Source organism: Catharus ustulatus, chromosome 33, assembly GCF_009819885.2.
Source record: "Catharus ustulatus isolate bCatUst1 chromosome 33, bCatUst1.pri.v2, whole genome shotgun sequence".
Classification (NCBI taxonomy): domain Eukaryota; kingdom Metazoa; phylum Chordata; class Aves; order Passeriformes; family Turdidae; genus Catharus; species Catharus ustulatus.
Genome location: NC_046253.1, coordinates 687,330 through 710,248, shown reverse-complemented (window position 1 = coordinate 710,248; position 22,919 = coordinate 687,330). Strand labels below are relative to the sequence as shown.

Below are 22,919 nucleotides of genomic sequence, written 5' to 3'. Positions count from 1 at the left end.
GTGAACCCAGGTGATCTCAGGTGAGCCCAGGTGAGCCCAGGTAAATGGAGGAGGGGTCCCCTAGGTGCCCCGGGGCTCGGGGTGCCCCTTGAGCCCCCCGTGTCTCCTCATGTGCCAGGTGAGGGAGGCGCGCTGGCGGCAGCGGAACCCGCACAGCTCGCACCTGCGGGGGCAAGGGGGGCTCACGTGGGTGTGGGACCCCCAGGTGGGCTCAGGTGGGTGCTGGGACCCCCCAGGTGTGAGCTGGGACCCCCCAGGTGTGTCTGGGACCCCCCAGGTGAGCTCAGGTGTGTCTGGGACCCCCCAGGTGAGCTCAGGTGTGTCTGGGACTCCCCAGGTGAGCTCAGGTGTGGCTGGGACCCCCCAGGTGTCTCTGGGACCCCCCCCAGGTGGGCTCAGGTGTGTCAGGGACCCCCCAGGTGTGTGCTGGGACGCCCCAGGTGTGTCTGGGACCCCCCAGGTGAGCTCAGGTGTGTCTGGGACCCCTCAGGTGTGTCTGGGACCCCCCAGGTGAGCTCAGGTGTGTCTGGGACCCCTCAGGTGTGTCTGGGACCCCTCAGGTGTGTGCTGGGACCCCCAGGTGTGTCTGGGACCCCCCAGGTGTGTCTGGGACCCCCCCAGGTGAGCTCAGGTGTGTCTGGGACCCCCCAGGTGGGCTCAGGTGTGTCTGGGACCCCCCAGGTGGGCTCAGGTGTCTCTGGGACCCCCCAGGTGTGAGCTGGGACCCCCCAGGTGGGCTCAGGTGTGTCTGGGACCCCCCAGGTGAGCTCAGGTGTGGCTGGGACCCCCAGGTGTGGCTGGGACCCCCCAGGTGGGCTCAGGTGTCTCTGGGACCCCCCAGGTGAGCTCAGGTGTGTTGGGGAGGGGTCCCAGCACTCACTGCAGGGGGGTCTCCCCCGTGTGCGTCCTCCTGTGAACTTCCAGGTGATTCTTGCGCTTGAAGGATTTGCCACAGGTGTCACAGGTGAAGCCCCGGGCACCTGGGGAGGGAGGGGACACCTGAGAGGGGAGGGGACACCTGGGAGGGGACACCTGAGAGGTGACCACGAGCTTGCACAGGTGTTTGGCCAGGTAAAAACTCTTGGGAAGGATTTTTGGGGGAAAAAAAGGGAATTTTGGAGGGATAAAAAGGGGAATTTGAGGAGGACCAAGGTGGATTTTGGGGGTCACACACCTGGTTTCTCACCTGAGTGCACGCCCAGGTGTCTCTGCAGGTGCTTGGCCAGGTGAAATCTCTTGGGGAGGATTTTGGGGAGGACAAAGGTGAATTTTGGGGGGATAAAAGGGAATTTTGGAGGTACAAAGGTGACATTTGAGGATCACACACCTGGTTTCTCACCTGAGTGCACGCCCAGGTGCCAGCACAGGTGGGTTTTGCCCAGGTGAAATCTCTTGGGGAGGATTTTGGGGCAAAAAAAGGGAATTTTGGGAGGACAAAGGTGGATTTTGGGGGTCACACACCTGGGCTCTCACCTGAGTGCACTCCCAGGTGCCTCTGCAGGTGCTTGGCCAGGTGAAATCTCTTGGGGAGGATTTTGGGGGTACAAAGGTGAATTTTGGAGGTACAAAATGGGATTTTGGGGGTACAAAGGTGGATTTTGGAGGTACAAAGGTGAATTTTGGGATCACACACCTGGTTTCTCACCTGAGTGCACGCCCAGGTGCTGCTGCAGGTGCTTGGCCAGGTGAAATCTCTTGGGGAGAATTTTGGGGGGACAAAAAGGGAATTTGGAGGTACAAAATGGGAATTTTGGAGGTACAAAGGTGAATTTTAGGGGTCACACACCTGGGGACACACCTGAGAGGTGACCACACTCCAGCACAGGTGGGTTTTGCCCAGGTAAAACCTCTTGGGGAGGATTTTGGGAGGACAAAAAGGGGAATTTGGGGGGACAGAGGTGGATTTTGGGAGCACAAAAGGGAATTTGGGAGGTACAAAGGTGAATTTTGGGGTCACACACCTGGTTTCTCACCTGAGTGCACACCCAGGTGCCTGCACAGGTGGTTTTTGCACAGGTAAAACCTCTTGGGGAGGATTTTTGGGGGAAAAAAAGGGAATTTTGGGGGGACAAAGCTGAATTTTGGGGGTCACACACCTGGGGACACACCTGGGAGGTGACCACACTGCAGCACAGGTGCTTGGCCAGGTGAAACCTCTTGGGGAGGATTTTGGGGAGGACAAAGGTGAATTTTGGGGGGATAAAAGGGAATTTTGGGGGGACAAAAAGGTGAATTTTGGGAGGCACAAAGCTGGATTTTGAGGGTCACACACCTGGGCTCTCACCTGGGAGGTGACCACACTCCAGCACAGGTGCTTGGCCAGGTAAAAACTCTTGGGGAGAATTTTGGGGGTACAAAGGTGAATTTTGGAGGTACAAAATGGGATTTTGGGGGTACAAATGTGAATTTTGGGGTCACACACACCTGGGGACACACCTGAGAGGTGACCACACTCCAGCACAGGTGGTTTTTGCCCAGGTAAAACCTCTTGGGGAGGATTTTGGGGGGACAAAATGGAATTTTGGGAGCACAAAAGGGAATTTTGGGGGGACAAAAAGGGAATTTTGAAGGTACAAATGTGAATTTTGGGTCACACACACCTGGTCTCTCACCTGAGTGCACGCCCAGGTGCCTCTGCAGGTGCTTGGCCAGGTGAAATCTCTTCCCACAGCCGGGCTGGGGGCACAGCTGGGCCCGGCCCCTGCGGTGCTGCAGGCTCAGGTGGGTCTGGGGGGGGACAGGGACAGGTGAGGGGGACAGGTGAGAGGGACAGGACAGGTGAGGGGGGATGGGACAGGTGAGAGGGACAGGGACAGGTGAGAGGGGACAGGGACAGGTGAGAGGGGCTGGGACAGGTGAGAGGGACAGGTGAGAGGGACAGGTGAGGGGGGACAGGTGAGAGGGACAGGTGAGGGGGGACAGGTGAGAGGGGGATGGGACAGGTGAGAGGGACAGGGACAGGTGAGGGGGGATGGGACAGGTGAGGGGGGATGGGACAGGTGAGAGGGGACAGGTGAGAGGGGGGGATGGGACAGGTGAGAGGGACAGGGACAGGTGAGGAGGGGACAGGACAGGTGAGAGGGGATGGGACAGGTGAGAGGGGACAGGTGAGAGGGGGGGATGGGACAGGTGAGAGGGGACAGGTGAGAGGGACAGGACAGGTGAGGGGGGATGGGACAGGTGAGGGGGGATGGGACAGGTGAGAGGGGATGGGACAGGTGAGGGGGGACAGGTGAGAGGGACAGGGACAGGTGAGAGGGACAGGACAGGTGAGGGGGGATGGGACAGGTGAGGGGGGATGGGACAGGTGAGAGGGGATGGGACAGGTGAGAGAGGATGGGACAGGTGAGGGGGGATGGGACAGGTGAGGGGGGATGGGACAGGTGAGAGGGACAGGACAGGTGAGGAGGGGTCTGGCACAGGTGACAGGGGGTCTGAGGGGTCTGGCACAGGTGAGGGGGGGTCTGAGGGGTCTGGCACTGGTGAGAGGGACAGGTGAGGAGGGGTCTGGCACAGGTGAGGAGGGGTCTGAGGGGTCTGGCACAGGTGAGGGGACAGGTAAAGGGGAGGGGTCTCACCTGGAGGGCACTGAGGGCACCGAACTCCTCCCCACAGGGGCAGCTCAGGGGCTGGGGGGGCTCGGGGGGCTCTGGGGAGGGGTCCCGGCCCCGGCGGCTCCGGCGGCGCCTGCGGAGCTCAGGGTCAGGCCCCTCCCCCTCAGGGGGGCACAGGTGGGAGCTGGGCCTCACCTGGGGGGTCCTCAACCCCTCTGAGCATCCCCCAAATTCACCCCAAACCCCCAAACCTCAGAAATTCCCCCCCCCCATGAACCCCAAAACTCTCCCGGGTGTTTCCCACCCCCCTGGTTTACAAACTCAGGTAACGTGAACCCCCCTCAGGGACACCCCAAAAATGACCCCTGACCCCCCCAAATGACCTCTGACCTCACAGGGACACCCCTGACCCCCACCCTGGGATACCCCTGACCCAAAAAATGAACCCTGGACCCCCCAAATAACCCCTGATCCCCCTCTAGGGACATCCCAAACCCCAAAAATGACCCCTGACCCCCCCTTTAGGGACACCACTGATGCAAAAAAAATGACCTTTGACCTCCCCAAATGACCCCTGGACCCACCCCCAGATGTCCCCTGGATCCCCCCCAATGCCCCCTGACCCCCCCAGGGACACCCCTGACCACCAAATGACCCCTGAACCCCCCCAGATGACCCCTGGACCCCCCCAAATGACCCCTGGACCCCCCCAAATGACCCCTGACCCCCCTCAGGGACACTCCTGACCCCAAAAATGCCCCCCTGACCCCCCCTCTAGGGACTCCCCAAACCCCCCTCAATGACCCCTGACCCCAAAAATGAACCCTGGACCCCCCCAAATGACCCCTGGACATCCCCCAATGACCCCTGACCCCCCCTAGGGACACCCCAGACCCCAAAAATGACCCCTGACCCCCCAGGTGTCCCCCCCCAATGCCCCCTGACCCCCACAGGGACTCCCCAGACCCCCCTAGATGACCCCTGAGACCCCCCCCAAATTGCCCCTGACCCCCCCAAATGACCCCTGACCCCCCAAATGACCCCTGACCCCCCTAGGGACACCCCAAAGCCCAAAAATTACCCCTGAGACCCCCCCCCCAAATGACCCCTGACCTCCACAGGGACACCCCTGACCCCAAAAATGAACCCTGGACCCCCCAGGTGTCCCCCACCAAATGACCCCTGACCCCCTCAATGACCCCTGACCCCCCCAATGACCCCTGACCCCCCCAATGACCCCTGACCCCCCAATGCCCCCCCAGACCTGGGGGTCTCCCGGGGGATCTCGTAGATGATCGCCGACCCCTCGGGCTCCTCGGGGGGGGAGGGGTCCCGGGGGGGCTCCCGGGGGGGCTCTGGGGGGAGGGGCTCGCTGGGGGGGTGGGGGAGGGGCGGCTCCTCCTGCTTCAGCCTCAGCCCCGGGAGCTCCTCGTCCTCCTCTGATGGGGGGGGTGGTGAGACCCCCGAAATCCACCCCAAATCCAACCCAGGACCCCCCAAATCCAATCCAGGACCCCCAAATCCCCCCAAAATCCACCCCAAATCCACCCCAAATCCATCCAGGACCCCCAAAATCCCCCTCAAATCCAACCCAGACCCCCCAAATCCCCCCCAAATCCCCTCCAGATTCCCAAAATTCCCCCCAAATCCACCCCAATCCAACCCAGAGCCCCCCCAGATCCCCAAAATCCAGCCCAGATCCCCTAAAATCCCCCTCAAATCCAAGCCAGACCCACCCCAGACACCCAAAATCCCCCCAAATCCATTCCCAGACCCTCCAAATCCACCCTAGACCCCCCAAAATCCACCCCAAATCCAACCCAGGACCCCCAAATCCCCCCAAAATCCAACTAAGACCCGCAAAATCCAACTCAAATCCAACCAGACCCCCTCAAATCCACCCCCAAACCCCCAAATCCACCCCAAATTCCCCCAAAATCCCCCCAGACCCCCCCCAAATCCAACCCAGACTCCCAAATCCAACCCAGATCCACCCCCAGACCCCCTAAATCCACCCCAGACCCCAAAAATCCCCCCAAATCCACCCAGACCCCCCAAAATTCATCCCCAAATCCACCCCCAGTACCCAAAATCCATCCCAGACCCCCCAAATCCACCCCAATCCACCCAGACCCCCCAAATCCTCCCCAAAATCCCCCCCAAATCCAACCCAGACTCCCAAAATTCCCCCCAAATCAACCCCCAGACCCCCAAATCCGCCCCAGACCCTCAAAATCCAACCCAGGCCCCCCAAAACCCCCCCAAATCCAACCCAGGACCCTCCAAATCCACCCCCAGACCCCCCAAATGCTCCCCAAAACCAACCCAGACCTCCCAAATCCCCCCAAAATCCACCCCAAATCCACCCCAGACCCCAAAAATTCCCCCAGATCCAACCCAAATCCACCCAGGGCCCCCAAAATCCACCCCAAATCAACCCTCAGACCCCCAAATCCACACCCAGGACCCAAAATCCACTCCCAGACCCCCCAAATGCCCCCCAGATCCCCAAATCCACCCCAGACCCTCCCAAAATCCCCCCCAGGACCCCAAATCCACCCCAAAATCCAGCCCAGACCCCCAAATCCCCCACAAATCCACCCCCACACCCCCCAAATTCAACCCTCAGACCCCCAAATCCACCCCAGACCCCCAAAATCCCCCCAAATCAACCCCTAGACCCCCCAATCCCCCCCAAATCCACCCCAAAACCCCTCCAAATCCACCCCCAGACCCCCCCAGACCCCCCAAATCCACCCCCAAATCCATCCCAGACCCCCCAAATCGCCTCCAAAATCCCCCTCAGGACCCCAAATCCAACCCAGACCCTCCAAATCCCCCCCAAATCCCCCCCAAATCCACCCCCCCAGACCCCCCAAATCCCCCCCAATTTCCCCCCTCCCCAATTCCCCCTCCCCCCTCACCTGTCTTGGGCAGCTGGGGCTCCCCAGGGGGGGCAGGGAAGGACCCCCCCCCTTCCAGCAGCACCTCGGGCCCCCCCACCCCGAGCTGGAGCCCCCCCAGAGCCTCATAACCCAAAATGAGGAGGGGGGGACCCTGCAGGAGGGTGGGGGGGGCTCCCCCATCCAACCCCCCCCGAGTGGGGAGGGGGAGGGGCAGGGGGACACAAACCACGGCCTCCAAAGCTTCAGGGGGGGCTGGACCCCCGGGACCCCCGGAATTGGGGGTGGGACCCCCGGGAGGGGGGGCTGGGAGGGCAGGAGCCCCCCCTGGAGCTGCCTCAGAGCTGCAGGAGGAGGAGGAGGAGGAGGAGGAGGAAGAGCCAGGAGCTGTGGAGGGAAAAGGGGAGGTGAAGGAGAGACCCCCACCCCAAAAAAAAAATAAATTTGTGAGAGGTGAAATGGCCCCAAAAAATGGGCAGGGTGTTCTCAAAGATCAGCAGAGTCTCACAGCACCCCCCCAAAAATCAGCTCTGATCTCCAGGAATCCTCTCATCCCAAAAATGGACAACTGACACCACACACCACCCCAAAAACCCCCCTGTGTGCCTCCAAAACCCCAAAAAAATCCCAAAACCCACCCAAAAACCCCCTGTGTGCCCCCTAAACCCCCTCCCAACCCCCAAACACCCCCCTGTATGCCCCAAAACCCCTCTCCATGTGCCCCCCAAACCCCAAAACCCCCCCAAAAAACCCCCCTGTGTGCCCCTCAAACCCCAAAACCCCCCAAAACCCCCCGCAAAAACCACCTGTGTGCCCCCCAGACCCCACCCACACCCCAAAATCCCCCAAAACCCACCCAAAAAAAAACCCTGTATGCCCCTCAAACCCCAAAAAACCCCCAAAACTCACCCAAAATACTCCCTGTATATCCCCCAAACCCCCCAAACTCCCCCCAAAATGCCCCCCCAAAACCCCCCAGGCCCACACACCACCTCCCAAAGCCCCACAAAATCCCCCTGTATGCCCCAAAACCCCCTCCATGTGCCCCCTAAACCCCCTCCCAAACCCCAAACCCCCCCTGTGTGCCTCCCAAACCCCAAAAAAAACCCCAAACCCCACCCAAAAACCCCCCTCCATGTGCTCCCCAAACCCAAAACCCCCCAAACCTCACCCAAAAAAAAAACCTGTATGCCACTCAAACCCCTAAAACCCCTCCCAAACTTTCCAAACCCCCCCCAAAAACCCACCCTGTGTGCCCCCTAAACCCCCTCCCACCCCCCAAAACCCCATCCCAGCCCCACACACCAACCCTCAAACCCCAAAAATCCCCCAAAACCCCCTCCATGTGCCCCCCAAACCCCAAAAAACCCCCCCAAAAAAAACCCTGTATGCCCCCAAACCCCAAAAAAAACCCCAAGTCCCACCCAAAAACCCCCCTCCATGTGCCCCCCAGACCCCAAAAACCCCCCAAACCCCACCCAAAAAATCCCCCTGTGTGCCCCCCAAACCCCTAAAACCCCCCAAAACCCACCCAAAAAAATCCCTGTATGCCCCAAAAACCCCCTCCCACCCCCCAAAACCCTCCTGTGTGCCCCCCAGCCCCACTCCCAGCCCCACACACCACCTCCCATACCCCAAACACCCCCCAAAAAGCCCCCCAAAAACCCCCCTGTGTAGCCCCAGACCCCAAAACCCCCCCCAAAACCCACCCAAAAAACCCCCTGTATGCCCCAAAACCCCCTCCATGTGCCCCCTAAACCCCAAACTCCCCCAAAACCCCCCTGTGTGCCCCCCAAACCCCAAAACGCCACAAAAAATCCCCCTGTATGCCCCAAAACCCCCTCCATGTGCCCTCCAAACCCCAAAAATCCCCAAAACCCACCCAAAAAAAACCCCTGTATGCCACTCAAACCCCTAAAACTCCCCCAAAACCCCACCCTGTGTGCCCCCTGAACCCCCTCCATGTACCCCCCAAACCCCAAAAACCCTCCAAAACCCCCCCAAAACATCCCAAAAAAAAACAACCACGTGCCCCTCAAACCCTCCCTACCCCCCAAAACCCCCCTATGTACCCCCCAAAACCCCCAAAACCCACCCCAAAAAAAACCCCTGTATGCCCCAAACCCCAAAAACCCCCCAAACCTCACCCAAAAAAACCCTCCTGTATGCCCTCAACCCCCAAAAACCTCCCAAAATCCCCCCTAAAAAAAACCCCTGTATACCCCCCAAACACCAAAAACCCCCCAAAAACCACTCAAAACCCCCCTGTGTGCCCCCTAAACCCAAAAAAACCCCCCAAAACCCACCCAAAAAAAAACCCCTGTATGCCACTCAAACCCCAAAAACCCCCCCAAAACCCCACCCTGTGTGCCCCAAACCCCCCCCAAAACCCCTCCAGTGTGCCCCCCGTCCCCACCCACACCCCAAAAACCCCCCTGTATGCCCCTCAAACCCCAAAACCTCCCAAAACACACCCAAAAAAAAGCCCTGTGTGCCCCAAAAACCCCCCTCCATGTGTCTCCCAAACCCCAAAACCCCCCCCAAAAAAAAACCCTGTATACCCCCCAAACCCCAAAAAAACCCCCAAAACCCACCCAAAAAAGATCCCTGCATACCCCCCAAACCCCAAAAACCCCCCAAAACCCACCCAAAATACTCCCCTGTATGCCCCTCAAACCCCCAAAAAACCCCCAAACCCCACCCAAAAAATCCCCCTGTGTGCCCCCCAAACACCAAAAACCCCCCAAAACCCACCCAAAAAAATTCCTGTATGCCCCAAAACCCCCTCCCACTCCCCAAAACCCTCCTGTGTGCCCCCCAGCCCCACTCCCAGCCCCACACACCACCCCCCAAACACCCCAAAACCCCCCCTTTGTCCCCCAAATCCCACCCACACCCCCAAAAACCCCCCAAAAAAAAACCCCTGTATGCCCCCCAAACCCACCCAAAAAAAATCCCTGTGTGCCTCTCAAACCCCAAAAACCCACCCAAAAAACCCCGTGTGCCCCCTAAACCCCAGCCCAGCCCCCAAAACCCCTCCAGTGTGCCCTCCAAACCCCAAAAACATCCCAAAACCCACCCAAAAAACTCCCCTGTATGCCCCAAAACCCCCCTCCATGTGCCCCCTAAACCCCCAAAACCCTCCCAAAATCCCACCCTGCATGCCTCTCAAACCCCAAAATCCCCCCCAAAACCCCTCTTGTATACCCCCCAGACCCCAAAACCCCCCCCAAACCCCCCCAAACCCCCTCCATGTGCCCCCTAAACCCCCAAAACCCCCCCAAAACCCCACCCTGCATGCCTCTCAAACCCCAAAATCCCCCCCAAAACCCCCTCCATGTGCCCCCCAAACCCCCCTGTATACCCCCAAAACCCCTCCTATGTGCCCCCCAAACCCCCTTGTGTGCCCCCCAAACCCCCTCCCACACCCCAAAAACCCCCAACCCCCCCCCCGTAGGACCCCCAACCCCCCCCCAACCCCCCTCCCCACCCCCTCCCTGACCGTCGTCGCCCTCGGAGTCGCTGAGGGGCCGCAGGGGCGAGTGCAGGTCCTGGAAGTAGCGGTGGCCGCGCTCGCACTGCCACACGGCCGTGGTGTAGAGCCCCACCGAGGGGTCCAGCTCGGCCAGGCGCGGCTCGTACGGGCAGCGCTGCCGGTGATCCTCGTACCAGATCACCGCGTGCCGCAGGCAGTTCACGTTCCGCCGGCGTCCTGCGGGACGGGGGAGGGGACAGAGGGGTCAGGGAGGGTGACAGAGGGACAGGGGAGAGCCCCAGAGTGAGGGATGGTGACACAGAGTGAGGGGGACAACCCCAAAGTCAGGGGAGAAACCCAGAGTGAGAAGCCGAGTCAGAGATGGGGACAGAGGGTCAGGGGTGGGGACAGAAGGGACAGGAGGGGTGACAGAGGGACAGGAGAGGTGACACAGGGTCAGGAGTGGTGACAGAGGGACAGGAGGGGTGACACAGGGTCCGGGGAGAGCCCCGGAGTGAGGGATGGGGACACAGAGTGAGGAGGAGAACCCCAAAGTGAGATACAGCACCCCAGAGTCAGGGATGGGGACACAAAGTCAGGAGAGAGCCCCAGAGTGAGAGATGGGGACAGAGGGGACAGGGGGGGTGACACAGGGTCAGGGAGGGTGACAGAGGGACAGGGGAGAGCCACAGAGTGAGGGGAGAACCCCAGTGAGAACCCCAGAGTCAGGGAGGGTGACACAGGGGCAAGGGAGGGGACAGAGGGACAGGGGTGGGGACAGAGGGTCAGGGATGGGGACAGAGGGACAGGGGAGGGGACAGAGGGTCAGGGATGGGGACACAGAGACAGGGATGGAGACAGAGAGTGAGGGATGGTGACACAGGGTCAGGGGAGAACCCCAAAGTCAGAGGGAGAACCCCAGAGTGAGAACCCCAGAGTCAGGGATGGGGACAGAGGGGCAGGGGGGGTGACACAGGGTCAGGGGAGGGGACACGGGGGTGACACAGGGACAGGGGAGAGCCACAGAGTGAGGGGAGAACCCCAGTGAGAACCCCAGAGTCAGGGAGGGTGACACAGGGGCAGGGGAGGGGACAGAGGGGCAGAGGTGGGGACAGAGGGACAGAGGTGGGGACAGAGGGGCAGGGATGGGGACAGAGGGGCAGGGGAGAGCCCCGGAGTGAGGGATGGTGACACAGAGTGACGGGGAGAACCCCAAAGTGAGATACAGCACCCCAGAGTCAGGGATGGGGACACCGGGTCAGGGGGGGTGACACAGGGGCAGGGATGGGGACAGAGGGTCACAGATGGGGACAGAGAGTCAGGGAGAGAGCCCCAAAGTGAGGGATGGGGACAGAGGGGCAGGGGGTTTGACAGGGGGTCAGGGGAGGTGACACAGGGGCAGAGGAGAGCCCCGGAGTGAGGGATGGGGAATCCCAGAGTGAAGGATGGCACCCCAAAGTGAGGGGGAGAACCCCAAAGTGAGGGATGGGGACACAGGGTCAGGGATGGGGACAGAGGGGTAGGGGGGGTGACACAGGGTCAGGGGGAAAACCCCAAAGTGAGATACAGCACCCCAGATTGAGGGACAGGGACACAGGGGAAGGGATGGGGACAGAGGGACAGTGGGAGAACCCCAGAGTGAGGGACAGAACCCCAAAGTGAGGGATGGGGACACAGACTCAGGGATGGGGACACGGGCATGGGGGGGACACAGGGGCATGGGGAGAGAACCCCAGAGTGAGAATCCCAGAGTGAGGGATGGGGACAGAGGGTCAGGGGGGGGACACGGGCAGGGGACAGCCCCGGAGTGAGGGATGGCACCCCAAAGTCAGGGGGAGAGCCCCAGAGTGAGGGGAAGAACCCCAAATCAGGGACAGCCCCCCCAAAGTGAGGGACAGAACCCAAAATAAGGCACAGCCCCCCAAATCAGACACAGCCCCCCCCAAATCAGGCCCAGCCCCCCCAAATCAGGCCCAGCCCCCCCAAATCAGGCACAGTCCCCCAAATCAGGCACAGCCCCCCCCAAATCAGGCACAGCCCCCCCAAATCAGGCACAGCCCCCTCCCCAAATCAGGCACAGCCCCCCCCCAAATCAAGCACAGCCCCCAAATCAGGCCCAGCCCCCCAAATCAGACACAGCCCCCTCCCCAAATCAGGCCCAGCCCCCCCAAATCAGGCACAGCCCCCCAAATCAGGCCCAGCCCCCCCCAAATCACCAACTCACTTTTCTTGCGTTTGGGTTTTTTCGGGAGCTGCTCCCAGGGTTTGCTGTGGGCACAGGGACGGGGTGGGAGGAGGGGAGGGGGCTTCTGCAGGACCCCCGGCCTTCCTCCCCCTCCTCATCCTCCTCCTCATCCTGCTGAGCCCTCAACCCAACCTTCCCATCCTCATCTTCATCCTCATCCTCATCTTCATCCTCATCCTTCATCATCCCCCCCAGCCTTCCTCCTCCTCCTCCTCCTCCACCCCTGCTCCTTCCTCCTCCTCCACCCCTGCTCCTTCCTCCTCCTCCTCCTCTTCCTCAAGTTCTTCATCCTCAGAGCACCAGGAACGACCGGGAGATGAGAGAGAGGAAGAGGAGCGGGACAGGAGGGAGAGGATGAGGAGGAAGAGAATGAGGACGAAGATGATGAAAAAGAGGACGATGATGAGGATGAGGAAGAAGATGATGAAGAAGATGATGAAGATGATGAAGAAGATGATGAAGAAGAAGATGATGAGGCAGAAGAGGATGAGGATGACGAGGATGAGGAACAAGAGGATGAGGATGAAGATGATGAGGAAGAAGAAGATGATGATGAAGAAGAAGAGGATGAGGGAGAAGAGAATGAGGATGACAAGGATGAGGAACAAGAGGATGAGGATGAAGATGATGAGGAAGAAAAAGAAGATGATGAAGAAGAAGACAATGAAGAAGAAGATGATGAGGATGAGGAAGAACACGATGAGGAAGAAAATGATGAAGAAGAAGACAAGGAGGAGGAAGACGATGACAATGACAAGGATGAGGACGAACAGGATGAGGATGAAGAGGATGAAGACGATGATGAGGATGACGAGGATGAGGAAGAACACGATGAAGAAGAACACGCTGAGGAAGAACACGCTGAGGAAGAACACGATGAAGAATTACAAGATGAGGAATTACACACTGAGCAAGAACACGCTGAGGAATTACAGGATGAGGAAGAAGAAGATGAAGATGATGATGAAGAAGAAGAGGATGAGGATAACGAGGATGAGGAAGAACACGCTGAGCAAGAACACGATGAAGAATCACAAGATGAGGAAGAACACGATGAAGAAGAACACGATGAGGAAGAACACGATGAGGAATTACACGCTGAGGAAGAACACGCTGAAGCACAGCCCTTCAGCACCGCGGACAGCGCCGCTCCCTCTCCCCCGAGCCCGGCCCCGCTCTGCCCCCCAACCCTCTCCGGCAGCGCCTCCCCGACCCCCTCCCCATCCCCATCACCCCCCCCGGCTCACCCGCGCCGCCCCGCTCGCTGGCCCCGCTCCAGCCCCAGCAGGTAGGCCGCCAGCTTGGCGTCGCTCCATCCGCTGCGGCGCCGCAGCTCCACCCAGGGCCCGTGCGCCTCGCCCAGGTACACCCGCCTCACGTCGTACTTCTTGCGCGACTCGAGGCGCCGCCGGGCCCGGTCGGTCTCGGTGAGCCGGGGCCGCCCCCGAGCTTTGCGGCCCCCGCCGGGGTCGGGACCCCCGGGAGCCGCGGGGGCGCCGGGGCCGCGCTCGGCCGCGCTCATGGCGCGGCGCGCTGTGATGACGTCACGCTGTGTTTGCGCGCTGTGATGACGTCAGCGATGCGACGAAGCGGTTCAGTGCGCGGCGCGCTCTGATGACGTCTCTGCGTGGCGGCGCGGCTCCGTGCGCATGCGCACGGCCTGCCCGTTGTGGGGTTTTTTCGGGTTTTTTTTTGGGGGTGTCACCAGAGGGGGCCGCGGTCGCATCGCTACCGTGTGACCCCAGGTGAGGGGTGTGCAGGTACACCCAGGTGAGAGGTGAACAGGTACCCTCAGGTGTGCCAGGTATCACCAGGTGTGAGGTGAACAGGTGAGAGGTAAGCACATACCCTCAGGTGTGCCAGGTATCACAAGGTGTGAGGTGAACAGGTACCCTCAGGTGTGCCAGGTATCACCAGGTGTGAGGTGAGCAGGTACCCCCAGGTGTGCAGATACCCCAGGTGAGGGATGTGCAGGTATCTCCAGGTGTGAGGTGAACAGGTGAGACGTGAACAGGTGAGAGGTGAACAGGTACCCTCTGGTGAGCAGGTATCACCAGGTAAGCAGTTATCACCAGGTGAGGGGTGTGCAGGTACCCTCAGGTGAGCAGGTACCCCATGTGTGAGGTCAGCAGGTGTGAGGTCAGCAGGTGAAAGGTGTGCAGGTACCCCCAGGTGAGAAGTCAGCATGTGAGGGGTGTGCAGGTACCGCCAGGTGTGAGATGTGCAGGTGAGAGGTGAACAGGTACCCTCAGGTGTGCAGGTACCCCCAGGTGAGGCGTGAGCAGGTACCCCCAGGTGTGCAGGTATCACCAGGTGAGGGATGTGCACGTGCCCTCAGGTGTGCAGGTACCCCCAGGTGTGCAGGTGCCCTCAGGTGTGCACATACCCCCATCTATTCACTGGGGACCCCCCAAACTTTTTGGGACTCCCCCCAAAACCAGAACCCACTGAGGACCCCCCCAGATTTAGAGGGGGGGACACAACTCCCTCCCAGTTCCTCCCAGTGACCCCCAGTGACCCCCAGCACCCCCCAGCACCAACTGGGGAGAACAAACAACCCCCAACCCCCCCAAAACAGGACTCACACCCCCCAAAACCCCCCCAGGACCCCCCAAATTCCCACAGACCCCCCAAAACAGGACCCACATCCCCCCAAACCCCCCCAGACCCCCCCAAACAGGACCCACACCCCCCCCCAAACCCCCTCAGGACCCCCCCAAACCCCCCCCAGGCCCCCCAAAACAGGACCCACACCCCCCCCAAACCCCCTCAGGACCCCCCCAAATCCACCCACACCCCCCAAAACAGGACCCACACCCTCCCAAACCCCTCCAGGACCCCCTAAACCCCCCCAGACCCCCCAAACCCCCCCAGACCCCCCCAAACACCCCCAGGACCCCCCAGACCAGCGCAGACCCCCCAAAACAGGCCCCACATCCCCCCAACCCCCCCCAGGACCCCCCCCAGGCCCCCCCACACCCCCCCAAAACAGAATCCACATCCCCCCAAACCCCCCCAGACCCCCCAAATCCACCCACACCCCCCCAAACAGGACCCACACCCCCCCAGACCCCCCCAAACAGAACCCACAAACCCCACCAGGACCTCCTCAAACCCCCCCAGACCCCCCAAACAGGACCCACACCCCCCAAACCCCCCCAAACCAGGCCCCACACCCCCACCCAAACCCCCCCAGGACCCCCCCAGGACCCCCCCAGCCCCCCAAACCATCACAGACCCCTCCACTCTCAGCCTCCCTTTATTCCCCGTTATTTTTCCGGGGCTCTCCCCCTCTCTCCCCCTCCTCGGGGGGCTCCAGCCCCGCCCCGGGGGGGGTCCCCGTGCCCAACCGCGGGGTCTGGGGTCCCTCCCGGGGGTCAGCCCCCCCCTCGTTGAGCCGGAACACCACGGGGGCTCTGCCCAAAATCGGGTTCTGCTCCTGCAGCGCCGAGATCCACCTGGCCAAGGTGCGCCGGTCCCCGGCGCCAGGCACGCACAGAGCGAACACGGGACCCTCCTCCACTGAAAACGGGGCAGGGAGGGGCTCAGGACACCCCCAAAAACCCCCAAAAACCCCCACCCGACCCCTCCCCAAATTCACCTTCGTCCACATCGAACTCCTCGTCGTCCCAGGGGCCGCGCTCCAGCTCCAGCTGCAGCTCCAGGGGGAAGTAAAAGCTGCGCTCGGGGTCTGGGGGGGGGTCCTGGGGGGGCGATGGGGAGGGTCTGGAATGTTCTGGGGGTCTCTGTGCCCTCCTGGAGCCCCCTGAGGTGTGGGGACAGGGGGTTCCCCATTTGAGGAGGGTCCTGGGGAGCATTGGGGGGTTCTGGAATGTTCTGGGGGTCCCTGTCCCCTCCCAGAGCCCCCTGAGGTGTTGGGCAGGGGGTTCCCCATTTGAGGAGGGTCCTGGGGGGGATCTGGAATGTTCTGGGGGTCCCTGTCCCCCCCCCAGACTCACCCTGAGGTGTTGGGCAGGGATAGTTGAGCACTGGGGGGTTTCTGGAATGTTCTGGGGGTCCCTGTCCCCTCCTGGAGCCCCCCCAGGATCCCCCAGACTCACCCCGAGGTGTTGGGCAGGGATATTTCAGCATTGGGGGGTTCTGGAATGTTCTGGGGGGTCCCTGGAGCCCCCAGACTCACCCTGAAGTGATGGGCAGGGATATTTGAGCACTGGGGGGGTTCTGGAATGTTCTGGGGGGTCCCTGTCCCATCCAGGAGCCCCCAGACTCACCCTGAGGTGTTGGGTTCCCCATTTGAGGAGGGTCCTGGGGGGGCATTGGGAGGTTCTGGAATGTTCTGGGGGTCTCTGTCCCCTCCTGGGATCCCCCAGACTCACCCTGAGGTGTTGGGCAGGGGGTCTCCCATTTAAGGAGGGTCCTGGGGGGGAGTTGGGGGGGTTCTGGAATGTTCTGGGGGGTCCCTGGAGCCCCCAGACTCACCCTGAGGTGTTGGGCAGGGATATTTGAGCATTGGGGGGGTTCTGGAATGTTCTGGGGGTCCCTGTCCCCCCCCCAGACTCACCCTGAGGTGGGGGGGCAGGGGGTCCCCCCGTAACACGAAATATTTGAGGAGGGTCCCGCGCAGCCAGAGCGGGAACGGCCCCTCCACGAACACGGCCCGGGCGGGGTCGTGCTGGGCCAGGAGCTCCCTCTGCTCGGGGCTCTGCGAGCCTGGGGACAGGGGGGGACACAGGGGACAGCTGGGGACAGCTGGGGGACAGGGGGACAGCTGGGGACAGCTGGGGACACGGGGGGACAGCTGGGGACACGGAGGGACAGGGGGGGACACAGGGGACAGCAGGGACAGCTGGGGACAGGGGGGGACAGCTGGGGACACGGGGGGCACGGGGGGACGGGGGGGACACAGGGGGACAGCTGGGGACACAGGGGGACAGCTGGGGACACAGGGGACAGCTGGGGACACGGGGGGACAGCTGGGGACACAGGGGACAGCTGGGGACACGGGGGGACAGCTGGGGACACGGGGGACAGCGGGAGGGCACCCCAGGGACCCCGGGCCCACTCACAAAGACCCCGAGGGACCCCAAAACCTCCCCGAGGGACCCCAAAAACTGCCAAGGGACCCCAAAACCCCCTCACAGAGACCTCCAGGGACCTCAAATCCATCACAAGGAACCCCAAACCTCACTCACAGAGACCCCCAGGGACCCCAAAACCTCCCAGGGAACCCCAAACCCCCTCACAGAGACCCCCAAGGAGCCCCAAACCCCTCCCAAGGGACCCCAAACCCGGGACCAACCCCCTCTAGGGCACCCCAAATCCTCTGAAGGGGACCCCAAACCCCTCAAACCCCTTTAGAGACTCCCAAGGGACCCCAAAACCTCACAGAGACCCCCCCAGGGACCTCAAATCCATCACAAGGGACCCCAAACTCCCTCATAGAGACCCCCCAGGGAACCCCAAACCCCTCATAGAGATCCCCAAGGGACACCAAATCCTCTCAAGGGACCCCAAACTCCCCACACAGAGACCCCCAAGGAACCTCAAATCCCTCCCAAGGGACCCCAAACCCCCTCAGAGAGACCCCCAAGGAACCTCAAACCTCTCAGAAGGGACCCCAGACCCCCTCACAGAGACCCCCCCAAGAGACCCCAGACCCCCTCACTTAGACCCCCCAAGAACAAAACTTTCCCAAGGGACCCCAAACCCCCTCATAGAGACCCCCAAAGGACCCCAAATCCATCACAGAGACCCCCAAACCCCTCCCAAGGGACCCCCAAGGGACCCCAAACCCCCCCAGCCCCCCCAGCCCCCCAGCCCCAGCACTCACTGACAATGTAGGGCTGCACGGAGCCCTCATCGTCCCCTGTGTCCGGCACGGGCGGCTGTGGGGAGGGGACACGGGGTCACTGCAGGGACAGCCCTGTCCCCTCGGCTGTGTCACTGTCACTGTCCCCTCGGCTGTGTCACTGTCCCTGTGCCAGCCCTGTCCCCTCAGCTCTGTCCCTGTGCCCTCGGCTGTGTCACTGTCACTGTGTCATCCCTGTCCCCCACAGCTGTGTCACTGTCCCTGTGCCAGCCCTGTGCCCCCGGCTGTGTCACTGTCCCTGTGTCATCCCTGTCCTGTCCTGTGTCCCTGTGTCAGCCCTGTCCCCCCAGCTGTGTCACTGTCCCGTCCTGTGTCCCCTCAGCTGTGTCCCTGTCCCCTCAGCTCTGTCCCTGTCCCCCCCAGTAGTGTCACTGTCCCTTCAGCTGTGTCCCTGTCCCATCCCTGTCCCCCCATCTGTCTCCCTGTCCCCTCAGCTGTGTCCCTGTCCTGTCCTGCGTCCCTGTGCCACCCCCTGTCCCCCCACCTCTGTCCCTGTCCCCTCCCTGTACCCACCTGTATGACAGTGACAATGGCTCTGGGGTCCCCAGCAGTGTCCCTGTCCCCCAGCTCTGTCCCTGTTCCCTCAGCAGTGTCCCTGTCCCCATACCCACCTGTATGACAGTGACAGTGGCCCCGGGGTCCCCGGCCATCCGGTGCAGCCCCTGTCCCCCCCAGCTCTGTCCCTGTCCTGTCTCTGTCCCCATACCCACCTGTATGACGGTGACAGTGGCCCCTGGGTCCCCGGCCATCCGATGCAGCCCCTGTCCTGTCCCTGTCCCCCAGCAGTGTCCCTGTCCCCATACCCACCTGTATGACGGTGACAATGGCCCCGGGGTCCCCGGCCATCTGGTGCAGCCCCTGTCCTGTGTCCCCTCCCAGCTCTGTCCCTGTCCTGTCCCTGTCCCCATACCCACCTGTATGACGGTGACAGTGGCCCCCGGGTCCCCGGCCATCCGGTGCAGCCCTGTCCCCCCAGCAATGTCCCTGTCCCCATACCCACCTGTATGACGGTGACAGTGGCCCCGGGGTCCCCGGCCATCCGGTGCAGCCCCTGTCCCCCCCCCAGCAGTGTCCCCTCCCTGTACCCACCTGTATGACGGTGACAGTGGCCCCCGGGTCCCCGGCCATCCGGTGCAGCCCCTGTCCTGTCCCTGTCCCCCCAGCAGTGTCCCTGTCCCCATACCCACCTGTATGACGGTGACAGTGGCCCCCGGGTCCCCGGCCATCCGGTGCAGCCCCTGTCCCTGTCCCTGTCCCTGTCCCTGTCCCTGTCCCTGTCCCTGTCCTGTCCCTGTCCCCATACCCACCTGTATGACGGTGACAGTGGCCCCCGGGTCCCCGGCCATCCGGTGCAGCCCTGTCCCCCCAGCAATGTCCCTGTCCCCATACCCACCTGTATGACGGTGACAGTGGCCCCCGGGTCCCCGGCCATCCGGTGCAGCCCCTGTCCTGTCCCTGTCCCCCCCCCAGCAGTGTCCCCTCCCTGTACCCACCTGTATGACGGTGACAGTGGCCCCCGGGTCCCCGGCCATCCGGTGCAGCCCCTGTCCCCCCCAGCAGTGTCCCTGTCCCCCAGCAGTGTCCCCCTCCCCATACCCACCTGTATGACGGTGACAATGGCCCCCGGGTCCCCGGCCATCCGGTGCAGCCCCTGTCCCCGCCCCAGCTCTGTCCCTGTCCCCCAGCAGTGTCCCTGTCCCTGTACCCACCTGTATGACGGTGACAGTGGCCCCCGGGTCCCCGGCCATCCGGTGCAGCCCCAGGCGCGCGGCCGCCAGCCCGGGCCGGGTTGGCTGCGGGGGCAGCGGGTGCGGGTCCAGGTGGCGGAAGCGCGGCAGCCAGAACATCATCCTCTGCACCTTCCGGAGCGGGCGGCTGCGCGGCCCGAACACCCCCAGCAGCAGGAACCGCGTCTCGGCGTCGGGGATCACGCCTGGGGACATTGGGGACATCAGGGACATGGGGACATTGGGGTCACAGCAGCAGGAACCGCGTCTCGGCGTCGGGGATCACGCCTGGGGACATTGGGGACATCAGGGATATCAGGGACACTGGGGACATGAGGGTGACAGCAGCAGGAGTCACATCATGCTGTCAGACATCACACCTGGGGGACACCGGGGACATTGAGGACACCGGGGACATCAGGAACATGGGGGACATTAAGAACATCAGGACATCAGGAACACGAGGACATTGGGGACATCAGGAACATCAGGGACATCAGGGACATTGGGGACTTCAGGGACATCAGTGATATCAGGGACATTGAGAACATGGGGACACTGGGACACTGGGGACATCGAGGACATTGGGGACATGGGGGACATCAGGAACATCAGCGACATCAGGGACATTGAGAATATAAGGGAAATCAGCAATATCAGGGACATTGAGGACATGGGGACACTGGGACACTGGGGACATCAGGGACACGAGGACATTGAGAACATCAGGACCATGGGGAACATCAGGGACATCAGCGATATCAGGGATGTCAGGGACACCAGGGACATGGAGGACATCAGGAACATGAGGACATTGAGGACAGTGGAGACATCAGGAGCATGGGGAACACCAGGGACATTGAGAACATCAGGGACATGAGGGACATCAGGTATATCAGGGACATTGGGGACATGAGGGACATCAGGGACACCAGGGACATTGAGAACATCAGGGACATGAGGGACATCAGGTATATCAGGGACATTGGGGACACTGGAGACATCAGGAACATGGGGGACATCAGCGATATCTGGGACACTGAGAACATCAGGAACATGAGGGATATCAGGGACACCAGGGACATCGGGAACATCTGGAACACGAGGACATTGGGGACATCAGGAACATCAGGGACACCAGGAACACGAGGACATTGAGGACAGTGGAGACATCAGGAGCATGGAGGACATCAGGGACGTTGGGGACATCAGGGACATCAGCGATATCAGGGACACTGAGAACATCAGGAACATCAGTGATATCAGGGACATTGAGAACATTGAGGACATCAGGAACATGAGGACATTGGGGACACTGGGGACATCACGAGCACCCCAACACCGATGGCACAGCTGCCCAGACACCCCCATTCCCCCACCCGTTGCTCACCGTAGCGCTCCATCTGCTCGAGCAGCTGCAGGCCGCACTCCTGCTGCCGCGGGAACGGGAACAGCAGCCGCTGCACCGGCCCGCGCGGCACCCACGGCCCGCGGGGCAGCAGCCGCAGCAGCGCGTTGTACGCGGCCACGCTGCGCTCCACGCCCAGCGCCTCCATCGCCGCCAGCGCCGCCTCCACCAGCGCCAGGCGGCCCCCGCGGCCCGGCGGCCACCGCTCCATGGCCCGCAGAGCGGCCTCGAACGCGGCGGGGCCGCGCCGGGGGGAGCCGGGCTCCGAGGGGTCCCCGTCGCGGGGGTCCTGCTGGTGGGAATCATCGTGGTGCTGGTGGGAGCGGTGGTGTGGTGGTGGGGAACTGGAGGTGTCACCTGCCGAGGTGCCATCCCTAGAGGTGTCACCCCTAAAAGTGTCACCTCTAAAGGTTTCACCCCTAGAAGTGTCACCCCTTAAGGTGTCACCCTTAAAGGTGTCTCCTGCTGAGGTGCCACCCCTAAAGGTGTCACTCCTTGAAGTGCCACCCCTGAAGGTTTCACCCGTAAAGGTGTCACCTCCTGAGGTGCCACCCCTAAAGGTGCCATCCCTAAAGGTGTCACCCCTAGAGGTTTCACCCTTAAAGGTGTCACCCCTCGAGGTGTCACCCCTAAAAGTGCCACCCCTAAAGGTTTCACCCCTTGAGGTGCCATGCCTAAAAGTGTCACCCCTAAAAGTTTCACCCCTTAAGGTGTCACCCCCCGAGGTTTCACCCCTAGAGATGTCACCCCTAAAGGTTTCACCCTTAAAGGTGTCATCCCTAAAGGTGTCACCCCTCGAGGTGCCACCCCATGAGGTGTCACCCCCCAGGTGCCCGCGGCGGTGGTCCCGGGGCTCCGGGCCGCGCTCCTTGTCCCGTATCTCTTGGAAGTGGCGATGCCACGCCGAGGCGGCGCCCCTCGCAGTGTCACCGTCGCCCCTCGGGGTGTCGCCCCTCGCAGTGTCACCGTCGCCCCTCGGGGTGTCGCCCCTCGCAGTGTCGCCCTCGGTGGGGTGGCGCCGCTGCGGCCCGCGAGGTTTTGGGGTCCCCGCGGTGTCGCCCCTCTCGGTGGGGGCACGCGCTGGGCGCTGGCACAGACTCCGGCAGAGCTGGGGAGGGGAACAGGGGTCACCACAGCTGTCCCCGTGTCACCCCCGCCATGTCCCCAATGTCCCCACCGTGTCCCCACAGCCCCTCTGTCCCCCATGTCCCCGCTGTCCCCCGCGCCCCCAGACTCCCCCGCACCTCCGGAACTCCGGGGCTGCCCCAGAGGCCCCGGGGCAGCGCCCGGACCCAGCTCAGCCTCATGTGGCCGTTGGTGGCCGCGGTGTCGCGGTGTCACGGCCGAGTCCCGCTGTCCCCACGCCGGGTCGCGCCGCTGGGCGCCGCCATGTTGGCTCTGACCCCGCGCTTGGGGTCAGGGGGCGGGGCTTGGCGACTCAGCCAATCACGGCGCGGCTTTGCTCCTCGAGCGCGGTGATTGGCAGGGCGCGCAGGGGGCGGGGCTCGGAGGGGGTTCCCCCGTGACGTCAGAGCGGGACCCCGGGATGAGCTCAGGGACGGGGACAGGCCGTGACGTCACACGGGGTTTAACGATGACGTCAGAGCCGCTCCGGGGGGCGGAATGAGGGGTTCCCCAAATCCATGGGATGGGGGGGGAATCCTGGGTGTCCCCCCAGTCCCGGGGGGGGTCTCGGAGTCGCGGGGAGGGGGCGGGGACGGGGAGGGGGAGGGGGACATTCCCCACCCGTGACGAGTCGTGTCCCCCCCCCGAGGGG

At 62.4% G+C, this 22,919-nt stretch overlaps 2 protein-coding genes across 2 annotated transcripts; both read right to left on the bottom strand.

Moving 5' to 3' along the window:
* ZNF653 (zinc finger protein 653) lies at positions 1-13,699 on the bottom strand. The gene is made up of 9 exons (XM_033083683.1): positions 13,425-13,699; positions 12,157-12,200; positions 9,960-10,169; positions 6,479-6,844; positions 4,819-4,993; positions 3,579-3,687; positions 2,613-2,727; positions 881-980; positions 1-163 (listed from the first exon to the last, which is right to left on the bottom strand). Exons 1-9 carry the CDS (start codon positions 13,697-13,699, stop codon positions 61-63), a joined length of 1,497 nt encoding a protein of 498 aa, XP_032939574.1. The 3' UTR covers positions 1-60.
* A 1,721-nt stretch (positions 13,700-15,420) lies between these two features.
* On the bottom strand, positions 15,421-22,557 carry ECSIT (ECSIT signaling integrator). Its single transcript, XM_033083682.2, has 8 exons — positions 22,387-22,557; positions 21,905-22,250; positions 21,125-21,499; positions 19,717-19,940; positions 17,969-18,023; positions 16,700-16,848; positions 15,779-15,881; positions 15,421-15,699 (listed from the first exon to the last, which is right to left on the bottom strand). Exons 1-8 carry the CDS (start codon positions 22,447-22,449, stop codon positions 15,437-15,439), a joined length of 1,578 nt encoding a protein of 525 aa, XP_032939573.1. The 5' UTR covers positions 22,450-22,557; the 3' UTR covers positions 15,421-15,436.
* Positions 22,558-22,919: the final 362 nt, after the last annotated feature.

Coding starts and splice junctions, on each gene's coding strand:
- ZNF653 (XM_033083683.1), bottom strand. CDS start 13,699: ATGAGCGCGGCCGAGCGCGGCCCCGGCGCCCCCGCGGCTCCCGGGGGT. Junction 981..2,612: donor GCACCTGGGCGTGCACTCAG/GTGAGAGACCAG, acceptor CTCCCTCCCCAG/GTGCCCGGGGCTTCACCTGT. Junction 164..880: donor ACGGGGGAGACCCCCCTGCA/GTGAGTGCTGGG, acceptor TTGCCCCCGCAG/GTGCGAGCTGTGCGGGTTCC.
- ECSIT (XM_033083682.2), bottom strand. CDS start 22,449: ATGAGGCTGAGCTGGGTCCGGGCGCTGCCCCGGGGCCTCTGGGGCAGC. Junction 21,500..21,904: donor TAGGGATGACACCTTTAAGG/GTGAAACCTTTA, acceptor GCACCTCGGCAG/GTGACACCTCCAGTTCCCCA. Junction 15,882..16,699: donor CCCTGCCCCCCCACCTCAGG/GTGAGTCTGGGG, acceptor TCGCCCCCCCAG/GACCCCCCCCCAGACCCCGA.